At 41.5% G+C, this 13,734-nt stretch overlaps 1 protein-coding gene across 3 annotated transcripts in view; it reads left to right on the forward strand.

The window, feature by feature from the left end:
* Positions 1–12,967: 12,967 nt before the first annotated feature.
* PHACTR2 (phosphatase and actin regulator 2) overlaps positions 12,968–13,734 on the forward strand; it is a 143,530-nt gene continuing 142,763 nt past the window's right edge. For 2 of the 3 annotated variants that reach the window (XM_062186865.1, XM_062186866.1), the window contains exon 1: positions 12,969–13,153. In XM_062186865.1, the coding sequence (XP_062042849.1) occupies positions 13,108–13,153 (46 nt within the window). In that variant the 5' untranslated portion in view covers positions 12,969–13,107. Of the gene's footprint in view, positions 13,154–13,734 lie in introns of all 3 variants that reach the window. The other variant, XM_062186864.1, reaches the window with a different exon arrangement.

Raw genomic sequence — 13,734 nt, forward strand, 5'->3', positions numbered from 1 at the left:
CCACTTAATAAACCATTCTTTCCTTTAATCTTCCCTAGATTAGTTGTCTATTATTGCATAACAATATTACCATACATTTAGCAGCTTTTAAAGTTATCTCTCATTTGGGGAGTAAAGATTAACAGGGTTCTCCACGAAGGGTGTCAGGATCTCACAAGGCTACTGTCAATATCTCAGTCGGGGCTGTCATCTCATCTAAGGCTTGGCTGAGTGGGGACACTGTTCCAAGTTCATGCAGTGGCAGCAGTGTTCTGCTTCCCACAGATTGCCTGAACGAGGCTGGGTTTCTTGATGGCTGTGAGCCGGAGCTGCCTTCTGTTCCTTACCTCCTGGCCTTCTCCACACGGCATCTCACAGCAGGGCAAGCTTCTTGTTCAAAGCTAGGAAGGGAGTTAGCATCTCTAAGCAAGACCTATGTTACAACCTTACATGGCACAACCATGTACAGCTCCTGCCTAGCATGCAACAAGGATTGATTCCAGCACCAAAATCCAAGGGCGCTCAAGTCCCATTTGTACAGTGGTGTTGTATTTGTATATGGTTCACGCACACTCTCAGTCATCTTGAGATGACTTACAACACCTGATACAATGTAAATGCTATGCAAATAGTTATGCTATGTCATTTAGGGAATAATGACAAGGAAAAACCTTGCACAGTTCCAGTACAAATGCTTTTGTTTTGTTTTTAGTATTTTTAACTCAATATTGGTTGAGTCTGCGGATGCAGAGCCCATGGATCCAGAGGTCTGACTGTACGAATAATCACGTACCCTTGGTGGTTAGAGGAAACTCCCAGATCCCACTCATTCTCAAGAGGCGGGGGTTATACAATGGCTTGAATACCAGGGGTCTTTTCAGTCTCTGACCATCACACCCCCAGTGTTGAGATACATTATTGCAGTACTTCAGTTAGTCAAATATTTCCTTCCTCCACAAGCAGAGTAAGCTGAAACCCTCTCTCGCGCTTGCTTGTTGTATGCAGTGATTTTTCTGCTAATGAATGTCCCAGTTTAGCTTTAGCACTATTGTATTTCAGCCAAATCAATTTTTAACAAGACATAGGCTGATTAGCTCAGAAGAGAAATTGAACAGAGCTCCAACTGGAACATTGAAAACTTAAATTTAGTAGGTGCATCTAGTAGGTGCATATTAAATGTGGTTACGTCAGTATTTAGATTCTATGTATTCTCAACTGCTGCATCAAAAAGCTTAAACAGTCCTCTGGTTTGCTGTTGACATGGCTGTTTTACTGATAGCACTGACACTAGCCCTGCCCACAGCACTTCTGCATCCTCCGGTTCCTTTTCCAATTTGCTCTGGTACCCAAAGATGGAAACAGTGCACTGATGCTGATCAGATCCATTTGTATATAGAATACAAGGCATTTACCACGTGCTGACTCTGACCTGGTGTCAAAATGGTGAATCAGATGTGGCCTCCAACTGACTCAGTCTGTGAGCGAAACACATGAGCGAGAGCCATGGAATAAGTTCCACTGAGGAGGGGGTTGTATGGAAACAAATAGATTAAGAGCCCAGAGGACTTAGCATCTAAGAGGATGCTCCTTAGAAAACAGAACAGAAGTAGAGGCCAGATATTTTTTTTTTTTTTTTGGACAGGCAGAGTGGATAGTGAGAGAGAGACAGAGAGAAAGGTCTTCGTTTTTGCCGTTGGTTCACCCTCCAATGGCCGCTGCAGCCGGCGCATCTCGCTGATCCAAAGCCAGGAGCCAGGTGCTTCTCCTGGTCTCCCTTGCGGGTGCAGGGCCCAAGCACTTGGGCCATCCTCCACTGCCTTCCCGGGCCATAGCAGAGAGCTGGCCTGGAAGAGGGGCAACTGGGACAGGATCGGTGCCCCAACTGGGACTAGAACCCAGTGTGCCAGCACCGCAAGGCGGAGGATTAGCCTGTTGAGCCACGGAGGCCAGATATTGAGAGTCCGTTGACCCAAGTTGACAGGGATAATAAAACCTTGAGGGAGCATGAATCCTTTAGAGAGTGGTGGACAGAGATAGAGAGAGGCTTGAGACCCAAGGCTTTACGTAAACCTAAATAGAAGATGGGAAGAAAATAAGTCATGAATTTTAAGTAACTGCAGTGTTGGCAAGCTGTGAAATAAAGTCTCACTCTTCAGATGGCAATATCAGTTTTCAGGTACTAGATATTTCTGTATTGCCATAAATAATGGAATACAACTAAAATATTCATAGTGCTTTTGTATAAAATGAACAATTCTAGATAAAGTAAGGTAGTGCTTAGGATGAATACAAAGAAATTACCACCCCAAAATTGCAGACCCAAGTGGGAAGTCCATATTGATGTTGACTATTATATTAAAAATGTGAGTTTTGTATTCAGCATTGATTCACAGAAATAAATCATGATGGTGTCATTGGTTCACAAAACAACATTGTATACACACCCATAAAGAAGAAATCAAATAATCTGAAAAAATGGTGGAATCCTTGGAGCTTTCTGTAGGTTTTGGAATAATTACAGCAAAGCAAAATCAACAGCATTTTCCCCTGCAAATGTACACACACATACACACTTATATGTATAAGTGTGTATGCATACATATGTGTATATACATTCATACACATTATGAAGTTTGTGGAAAATTGAATTAAAAGTTAAATTTTGAAATCTATGCTTATCTTTTAAAGTATAACAATAATTTTGCAAATAAAATAAAAATCTTTCAGATGAAGATTGCTTCTTATTCTGCATTGGGTCCTTTTCTAACTTATAAGAATTTCAATTGTGCATTCTTAAAATTGAAAGTCCTCTACTTAGAGAACTTGGGGTTTGAAAATCCTTCAGTAAAATTCTTCATTGCATTGGTGAGTGTGTGTAGATTTTAAATGCCAATATTTCAAGTGTGTTTTGTATGTCTACTTCTTAATTGTGTGATTATATGATTTTTCCCTGAATAAATCTTGTTTTGATGAAAGATTAAGTCAGAACACCTGCAAGCTGCATGGTTCCCTCCCTTCTCAGCTCCCATCTTTATCACCTGTTTGAAGAATGTGTCAACTTTCCCTAATTGAGAAGTAATTTGCAGTTACTGAAATCCATTTTATATTAAAAAGCTTCTTCAATATGTGCAACAGTCCCTAGTGGGTTGTTTTACTTGGAAGCATTTCTTAGGTTTAGATTTACATCTATTGAAACTAAGTGTGTTTTTAGGAACTAACCTTATAGCTTTTTTTTCTGATTTAAAATTCCAGGAACATAAAAATAAAGAGCAATCGAAGTTCAATCTGTTAAATGTAAGAAACTACTCATTTTGTTTGTGATTCCCTTAAGATGGCATTTGGAGCTTTAAACATACCATTGTACTACAAATAAGAATGTGACAGATATTTACCCTGAAGGAAATAAAAATAAGCAGCAGTGGTTTTTCATCTATTTTCCATTTCCGAATGATGAGCTGTTTAATAAAAATGACAGTTGCCTAAATAACACTAAAAATGAATTTATATTTTGCTCTGAAAACAAAATAAGTTTTAAATTCACCCTTCTAGTAGTGATGTTTCAGTTCTTAGAACTACCAGGTAGCTCTTTTTTTCATCTTGAGTTGTCTTCACCTATATTCCAATTCGCTTAAAATACTGAGGGTGCCGGTTCTGTGACACAGCAGGTTAATCCTCTGTCTGCAGCGCTGGCATCCCATATGGGCACCAGTTCTAGTCCCGGCTGCCCCTCTTCCAATCTGGCTCTCTGCTGTGGCCTGGGAAAGCAGTGGAAGATGGCCCAGGTCCTTGGGCCCCTTCACCTATGTGGGAGACCCGGAGGAAGCACCTGGCTCCTGGCCATCTGGGGAGTGAACCAACGGACGGAAGACCTTTCTCTCTGTATGGAAGACCTTTCTCTCTGTCTCTCCCTGTCACTGTCTGTAACTCTACCTGTCAAACAAATAAAATCTTAAAAAAAAAAAAAAAAAAATACTGAGCCTGCCCTTGCTTTTCACTCATGTGGGTAAATGAATGGACTGGGTATTCCAAAGCAGTGAACCCCCTCACTTGATTTTCATTCCTATTTCATTGATGCCCTTGTTTTTTTATTCCCTTTTGCATTCTGTTCTCTTTTTCCCCCTTTTTTTCTTTTCCTTCATCTTTTAAGTTTCAATAATTTAATACTTACTTAACTCCTTTGTGTGATTAAATTATTTCTCCCTGGATAAATCTTTTTGTTGATTTTTTTTGTAAATAAGTGCAATTAACCACCTCACCCCAGTTAGAGTGGCTCTTATACAGAAATCAGCTGGTGAGGGTGGTGAGGATGTGGGGAAAAAAAGTACCCTAATCCACTGTTGCTGGAAATATAAACTGGTACAGCCAGTGTGGAAGACAGTATGGAGATACCGCAGAAATCTGAAAGTAGATCTGTCATATGACCCAGCCATCCCACTCCTGGGGATTTACTCAAGGGAAATGAAATCAGCATATGAAAGAGTTATCTGTACCCCCATGTTCACTGCAGCTCAATTCATAATAACTAAGATATGGAATCAGCCCAGATGCCTATCAACTTGTGACTGGATAAAGAAATTATGGCATATTTACATTAAGGAATACTACTCAGCAGTAAAAAAAAAAAATGAAATCTTATCTTTAACAAAGTAATAGATGCAACTGGAAACCATTATACTTAGTGAAATAAGCCAATCCCAAAAATACAAATACCATATGTTCTTCCTGATCTGTGGTAATTAATAGAGTATCAAAAATTTAATGTATTAGAGTGAAATTAACATTTTGAGATTTGATGATTGTTTATAGTCCTTGTGCCTACGGTTGAAGAATTATGCCTTTTTCTTTTGACTCCTATTTGTTGAACTCTTTACTTAGTGTAGGGTTAATCTTATGAATATAAAGTACACTGAAAATAGATTTTTGTAAAAATGGAGTGGGAATAGGAGAGGGATGAGGAAGAAGGGTTGGAGCGAGGGTGGGAGGGAGGTATGGTGGGAAGTATCACTATGTTCCTAAATATATGAAATACGTGAAATTTGTATTCCTTAAATAAAATTTTAAAAAATAGTAAGTACAATTAAGGCTCTAAATATATGTCTTCACCACATTAGCTTCACCCCACATGTGTTGTAGTACTTTCACTGTTTAGTTCTAAGCATTTTGTAAATCTCTATTTGATGTTCTCACATTATTTAGGAGTTTAGTGTTTGTTTTTTTTCTTCTTTTGTTTCCAGAAATGTGTGAGAGGGGTTTTTGTTTCTGTTTTTAATGATGCTTTTTCTTGTTGTTTACTGATTTAATTATTTATTGTCAGAATTGAGAATTTCATAATGCAAATTCTTAAAATTGAGATTTCTCTTATGATTGGGCATTTATGAAATGTGCAGCTGCTTTTTCCTGAGGACATCAAGCATGTCAGTTGGAATGTTCCAGTCCACACCTTTAAAGGTGCTTTGCTTTCTTGATCACTGTTACTTCTACGTGGAGTGGTGTGGTTAACGCTCTCCTCGTTACTATGGATCTGTCCCTTTATCCTTCTAACTTTGTTTTTGCTTTACATATTTTTTTAACTTTTATTTGGCAAATATAAATTTCCTAAGTACAGCTTATGGATTACAATGACTCCCCCCCCCCCATAATTCCCTCCTGCCCACAACCCTCCCGCTCCCTCTCCCATTCCATTCACATCAAGATTCATTTTCAATTCTCTTTATATACAGATCAGTTTAGTATATATTAAGTAAAGATTTCAAGTTTGCACCCACACAGAACATAAAGTGTAAAATACTGTTTGAGTACTAGTTATAGCATTAATTCACATTGAACAACACATTAAGGACAGAGATCCTACATGAGAAGTAAGTGCACAGTGACTCCTGTTGTTGACTTAATAAATTGACACTCTTGTTTATGGTGTCAGTAATTTCCCTAGGCTCTTGTCATGAGTTGCCAAGGCTATGGAAGCCTTTTGAGTTTGCCAACTCTGATCTCATTTAGACAAGGTCATAGTCAAAGTGGAGGTTCAGAGGTTCACTCTTCCCTTCAGAGAAAGGTACCTCCTTCTTTGATGGCCCGTTCTTTCTACTGGGATCTCACTCACAGAGATCTTTCATTTAGGTCCTCTTTTTTTTTTTTTTTTTTTTTTTTTTGCCAGAGTGTCTTGGCTTTCCATGCCTAAAAATACTCTCATGGGCTTTACATATTTAAATTTGATTTTAATCTAGTAATATTGATATACCAGTTTTCTCTTGATAAGTATTTGCTTGGTATTTATTTTTCATACTTTTATTTTCAGCTTCTGCTGTTAGGGTGTAGCTCCTAAAATTGACTGAAAGATGTATTTCTGCTCCTTCCAATCTTTTAGTCTCTGTCATCAGATAAGAAAACCCACTCCTTTCACATTTATTGAGATTACTGATTTGGGTATATCTTGATCATCTTAATTTGTGTCACTATTTTTAGCATGCTCTTTAATTTTTTTTTCCTCTCAATCTATTTTCTCATTATTTGGATTGGTGAAGTTTCCTTTAATATCCTTTCTGCTTTGGAATTTCATTGTATTTTTCTTATTTAAAACTAACTTTTTTCTAAGAAAGTCTAAAACTATTTAGTATATCAAGACCAAGACCTTAGCATATGTTCGATAATCACCAACTGCCTCTCCAGTCTGCACACTCCATAGTTATTTGCATTCATCATTATTTCATCACTTTCTGTTCTCCCTGTTGCTTCCTCTATCCCATCTCTACCTCAGGGCTCATTTTCTTTCTTCCTGAGGAATCTCCTGTAGATATTTTTAGTGATTAACCATTTTCAGTGAATGATTGATTTAGTGAATGAGTTTACCTGGATGTGGAATTCTAAGTTGACACTTTCCCATCATGCTAAAAAAATATAATTCTATTATGTCTTTGAACTTATTGTGATTTCTTAAAGTGATACCTGTATTTTCTGCCTAATACTTTTAAATTTTTCTCTTTGCTTTCGATACTCAATTTTATTAGAACGTGTGTAGGTATAGATGGTTTCTCCCCTCTTGGTTTCACATAGGATTATTTTCCTTCTCCACTTGCATGAATTCTGGACATCTCAAGACTCAATTTTCTTCCCCAAAGCTGCTCCACTTACTGTTGGCTCAGTCTTAATAAACAGCAACTTAATCCTTCCAATGACTCAGAAAAAATGTTGAAATCATCTTTCCTTCTTTTCTTTTCTCCCATTATCCACATTCAATCTATGAGGAAATTGGGCTCTACCTTAAAAATGTATCCAGGGGCAGATGATCTGGTGCTGTGGATTAAACCACCACTTGGAATGTCTGTGCACATCCCATACTGAGCTAGCAGATGGACCATCTCTTGCTGTCTCCTTGTCTCTCCCCATCCCCTACCCTATGCGTGTGTGTCTCATCCCCTCCCCATCTGTTTAAATCAATAAAAGTAAATAAATGACTTAAGTTTTGAAAACCCCATCATTGTTTCCCCAACCCTCTTGTTGTAAAAGCCTAAGTCTTTATGGTCACCTACAGGGCTCTGTGTGGTTTGTTATCCCTTTCTCTTCCTCTCTACCTCCCTATCCACTCCAACTACACTGGCCTCCTTTTGTTCCTCAAACATCCACACTGCTCTTGTATTAACCAGTCTGTCTGTTTGGAACATCTTCCCCCAGACAGCCATGTGGGGAATTCCATTACCTCTTTTGAGTTTTTCATAAACATCATCTTCTCAGGAAAGTCTGTTGGGATCACCACAAGCCAGTCCAATTTCTCTTATGTTCTATTTATTTCATAGCACTTTTCATCTCCTAAATAGCTATAAAATTTATGAATTTAACTGTATTGGCTGCTTATTTTATGTTCTTTCATGAGGATATAAGCTCTGCAAGTGCAGGTATTTTTGCTTTTTGTGTAATTCTACATCTCAAGTACCTGGAACAGAGACTGGTACACTAGAGATCCCTAATAAATATTTGTTGAATGAATGATGAACCAGTGAATGAATTCTTGGTACTATAGAGCTATCATATATAATATATATAGATATCTAACATATTTTCATAGAATAGCCATGCAATGGAAGACTACTGAGAACACAAAGGAACAAAATACTGGTATGTAGAGCAACATGTAGGAATATAAATAACATTAAGTAAAAAAAAGCCAGATAGAAGAAAAAACTGCATATGTTGTTCTATTTATATGAAATCTTAGAAAAGTCAAAACTAAGCATGGAAAGCAGGTCAGTAGCTGCCTGAGCTGGGGACGCGATGGAATTAACTGCAGAAGGATTGTGTAGGGTTCTCAGAATTTTCTGAAATTTGACTGTGGTAGTGGTTGAACTACATATTTACTAAAATATGTTGAACTCTTTCCTTGCAGTGGGTACATTTTAAGTTTTTAAACTTATCCCTCAGAAAGTTAAAAGCAATAAACATAGAAACAATACTGACTGTTATATTGTCAGCATTTAATATTTAATTTAGGAAGCTGAGGCATTCAGCTTTGTGTGGGAAAGATGTCGATTCAGTAATGATAAAGTTCAGAGCCTTTCTGTATCTTCCTGTACCTGGCTTCCTTAACACTTGGAGGATCAAGCTTTCACCAGAGTCCTCACGGTTATAGTCACTTAGCTGTGAGCTGCAATTCTCACCCTCTGCCATACTTCCAACATCGACACTCCACCAGACTCAGCTCTCTGCCTCACTTATCCTCATGCCCATGAGGTGCCATGCGCAGGGGAGGTCCTCATTCAGTTCTAGTTGAATGACTAGGTTTTTTTAATGAATTTTTTTAAAGATTTATTTATATGAAAGGCAGTTACAGAGGAAGAGAGGGAGAGGCAGAGGGAGAAATCTTCCACCCATTGATTCAATCCCCGAATAGCTGCAACAGCCAGAGCTGGGCCAGCCAGAAGCCAGAGGCAAGGAACTTCTTCCAGGTCTCCCATGTGGGTGCAGGGATCCAAGCACTTGGGCCATCTTCCACTGCTTTCCCAGGTGCGTTAGCAGGGAGCTGGAAGTGAAGCAGCCAGAACTCGGACTGGCGTCCATATGGCATGCTAGTGCTGCAGACAGCAGCTTAACATGCTGTGCCACAATTATGGTGCCTGATGAGGTGTTTGAGTGGCATGCAAAGGAAAATTACAGTCACTGGTAGACTTGATATTCTATAGAATCAGTACACTGTTGCCAAAATCATACATATATCCTCAGGTGGATTTTTTGGTTCATACTTGAATTTGCTACCCTTAAGGAGATAATATAAATGCTTATTTTATTTATCATGCATGCATGGAGCCCCTGTATGTGCCAGAATTTTTATTAGTTCTAAGGAGAGATGTGGTGACTAATAAAACAGTGATTGTGACCTTACTTTAAACAGTTATTTTGTGTAAACTGGGCGGTTACCAAAGATATAGTTAACGATTGTTTTCCACAGATTTTCATGAATACATTAAAGATAGTTCATTTTATAGCAGGTATCAGAGTTTCAAGCACTATGGATGAATAAGTTGTTGTGCTTTTGCAATGAAGCATAGCGAATTACCGTCACTTTTCTTCCTAGGGTGAAGGGAAAGTTTTTGGAGAAGGAAATTCCACCACCACCCCTTGAGATCTTTATTTTCCAGCACTCAATCACTAAGTAAGCACACGTGAGCCACACCACGCCCTCTGCAGGGACTGGCTCAGGGCGGGGCACAAGCGAGGTATTTTGTTAATCCTTTTAGCTTGAGTGAGCAGAAGAAGGAAAATGCAGGAAATAAATCAGATAAAAATATGCGAACAATAGGAAAGAAAAGCTTGTCTCCCAGGTTCATTTCCTGTTCTGTCTAATACTTGTGGAATGCAATCTTCTCTTCTACCAATGCTTCATATAATTTGAATGTCCAGAACTGTCATTCTTAACAGCAGTTCTCTTTTGTCTTTTAATATTATCATGTTAAAATTAGTATCTGCCATTGTTAAAAGATACACTAAGCACTTTCTGTAGTTGCAACTGCATTACAGTAACATTTTAAAAGGTAAACACTGGTTACATATCTAGAATTTCAACTGGAAACATAATACTCAGTAGAACTTTAGGCTCATTTCTGCCTTAACTTTTATCTAAAAGACATGATCAATACCAGTGTCACTTTGAGCATCCCAGCTGGGTGAGCTTATTAACTCCCACATCAGAAAACCAGTGAAATCTGTGTGATAGGGTAGAGGCTGGAAAACCTCATGAATAAATCACAGTAGTTCTTTCAGGGACAGAAAAATATTTAGACTTTTCAGTGGAAAAATCAGTAGATGCCATTGTTCTACATTTTTCAGGAAGATTTAATATGAACTATTCCTGAAATTCAGTCATGATATGACTTAAGGGCAGTGAATTATAAAAGACAAACACAGTGTTGGGTGGATGCTTGGCACAGAGGCTAATGCGATGCTTGGGACACCTGTGTTTCATAGCGTACCCGAGTTTGAGTTCTTTCCTTTTGCTTCCAGTTGTAGTTTCCTGCTCATGTGAACTCTGGGATAATAAAATCCCTTAAAATCTTAGGTCATGGCTCACGTTCTTGGGTTATAGACCTGGTCTGAGTTCTAGGCTCCTAGCATGGGCCTGGCCCAGCCCTGGGTGCTTGGGACGTGAGGGGAATGAAACAACAGATAGACAGTCTCTGTCTCTGATTCTGCCTTTCAATAAATCAGTAATTAAAATAGTGATGTGTGGAAGGCGGTGTATACAGGCGCATGGGGCAAATTGTTAAGTTTCAAGGAATTTTGTAAGCTGGTTGACGTTAGGTTTGCTCCAGGTTGGTAGCTCAGAGAATCAGCCATTGTGGGAGTAGTTACATCATGGAGATTGGCAAACAATACAAATCAGCAAGCAGCCTGCGCTTGTCCTGTCCTCACAGCACACACCAGTTGTTAAGCATTTACCCGGCTATCACCAGGTTAAAGACTGGGACCAAAGAGATAACTGCTGAAGAATTGGGGACAGATGCAGATAACTTTCTCGGAGCTCAGTTTTGGCATTGATTTTGCTTAGCATTTTTATAAATTCCATAGAAAGGGGTCACACACAGAGAAACATCCATATTTTTCAGCTGACGTTAAATGTTTCCAGAGTTAAACTATATACTTATGGGAGGAACACCCAGAACTCATATTAAAACTATGTGAGAGGTAATAAGGCAAGAGTCAGGCAATTTGGGGGAAAATCATGTTAAAATACCCTTGTTAGATGATAATTTCTAACCTTTATGCTTTGACCTAGAAATGAAATTTAGGGACTTCTGTGGCCTTTTTCTATGTTCATTAGTGTAGCTTCTTAGCTCTGCTAAAAAGGCCTCTTGAGTCCCAGAGAGAAGAGCTGGAAATAGAACGGTGCCACCATTATAAAGAAACCTTAGTGCACACTCGCACCTCTGCAGTTTGGGTTGCCATGCTTGGAGGATGATGTGAAGGAATGGGAGGAGTTTCAGAGAGCGCGGTGCAGTCTGCTCTGGGGAGCCTACGGGTCCCAGGTGAGGCGAAAGGTGGTGTTAACCAGCAAATCCTGCAAGGTCTTGAGGAAGGTGACTGTGCATGTGTCGAGCCAACCCTGAGAAACTAGAGCTGTGGAGCACCAGTGGGAGTGTGCCATTCCCAGGTGGAATGTGTTTCCCAAACACAACATTTTTGTACTTTATAAAGACATTTAGTTAGGATTCATTTCATTGTCCTAATTAAAACTCCCGCTTTGGTTAAAATCCTCAGTTTCATTTAGAAGATCAGGATTTCCTGAGAGTGAATGAGACAAGTGAAGTAGATCATTGATCTACTTTCCTGGGGAAAAGATCTTCCTTGCAATAGAGGGTGGACTCTGAGCGTGAGACAATAGGGCAATATACTTAACTATGATAAAACAGCCAAGTATTCTTCAAAAAAATAAAATGAGGAACTGCATGATCTTAGTACAGACTTTAAAAAAGAATGCTTCCCATATTTAAAACAATTAGGTTTTCTTCTACAACACATACTAGATACTTTTTTAATAGTTCAAAGTTGAATGTTTAGGGTAAACTAGATGTTGCACTTTTCCATTTTTAGTTTTTAATGAGACGAGTGCATTCAGAAAAGTGCAGAAATCAAACCATACGAGTTTCCGAAAAGGGAACACATTTCTGGGACCACTGTCCAGCCCAGTGGCCACTGTGGGGGTAGTGCATCCACAGGGCTCTCCATAGCTGTGCACTGCAGATACTAAGAATGTTTATTCACTTTTTTTTTTTTTAAAGAAAACTGAGATTTAATAGGATATAATAGTAGGGTTTGATTTAGTTTTCAGGGAATGGCAGCTTCTAAATTACTGTTCCTATTGGCCTGTTTTGTGTATTGGGGACACCTCGGGTCGCCCTGATCCGCCTGGACTGCAGCATGGGAGGCGAGCATCCGCGCGGGGAGCAAGGTGCTTGTGGTGGCCACGCCACCGTGGCTGAACCCCTCAGGTTTGCTGTCCAGCCTCGCCAAGGCCATCGGTGGCGTCGCTGTTGCAATCCCATTTGGGAGAAGGAAGCTGGTGTTTGCAACGGGTGGGGGGGAACCGGCTCCCGACAGTGGGCCATACTGCTCGGAGAACTTCGGTCAGGAGCTAACTTTCAAGCAACAAATTTTCTGAAATTAAGTACCGTGACTAAGTACTTCAATTCCCTTTCTTCCAGGCCTGGAGGATCATTTGACACTGAACCTTTTGCAGGAAAGTTGAGCGGGCTGAGTCCGAGCTGTCTAACCGCCCCGAGCGGGTGCGGGTCTTCCCGCGCCCCCAGGGCTGCGGCTGCGCCGGCCCCGGCCTCCCCCACCCCCACCCGCAGCCTCTCCGCCCGCCCGCACCCTCCCCCTCCCCACCGCCCCCCTCCTCCCGGTGACCTCTGACCCCAGCTAATCTGCATAGAGGAATGACAGGCATCCGCTGGGCTGGATCCGCCGCGCCGGCTGCGGCCGGCCGGGCTGGGAGACCCACGCGGGGGAGAAGGTGAGGGGACCGGGCGGGCGGCTCGGCACAGGCCGCGAAATGAGCGCCCGCAAAGCCGCGTGGGAGCGGCCCCCTGATCGAAGGACCGAGAGCGCCTCGTGATCGCTGGAGCTGGCCCCGCGACCCCAGCCATGGGCCAGACCTCGGTCTCCACGCTGTCCCCGCAGCCCGGCAGCGGTGAGTCGGGGCGCGCTCGGGGGCCCCTGGGACCGCCGGGGCCGCTCGGCTCGGCGGGTTCCGCTCGGACCCGGCCAAGTCGCCGGGAGAAACCCCAGAGGTGGTGCTCGCCAGATTCTTTGTCGTGCACGGTGGAATGCCTTTTGGGAGCCGGCCGATGCTACCTTAAAGGCGCAGGCTCCTTTTTTTTTTTTTTTTCTTGTGCAATATGCCGCGCCTTTGGTGTGGATCCAAACTCCCGGGGAGCCAGAAACTTAGGAGAAACGCATCTGCGTACGGCTGTGTTTTTCAAGCGCGAAACGTAGAGCTAGAGAAGCTGGCCAGCAGGTCCCTCTGTGTTTACGCCTGGCTCCCCGGCTGCCCAGCCCGGGGCTTTCGGGCTGGCCCACTGATTTATGGTTTGTTATTCGGACCGGAGGGAGTGCCGTTTGCCTGGCAGGACCCTGAGCCCGGCACAGCCAGCCGCCCCCGCACGGCGCGGCTCTCTCGGACGAGACGTGTCTTGTTGACGTTAGACACACAGGCTGTGAGATGTAGGGAGCGCCTGACTCGCGCACCCGGTTCCCCAGGGCTCCAGTTCG

Source organism: Lepus europaeus, chromosome 3 (genome assembly GCF_033115175.1).
Source record: "Lepus europaeus isolate LE1 chromosome 3, mLepTim1.pri, whole genome shotgun sequence".
NCBI classification, from domain to species: domain Eukaryota; kingdom Metazoa; phylum Chordata; class Mammalia; order Lagomorpha; family Leporidae; genus Lepus; species Lepus europaeus.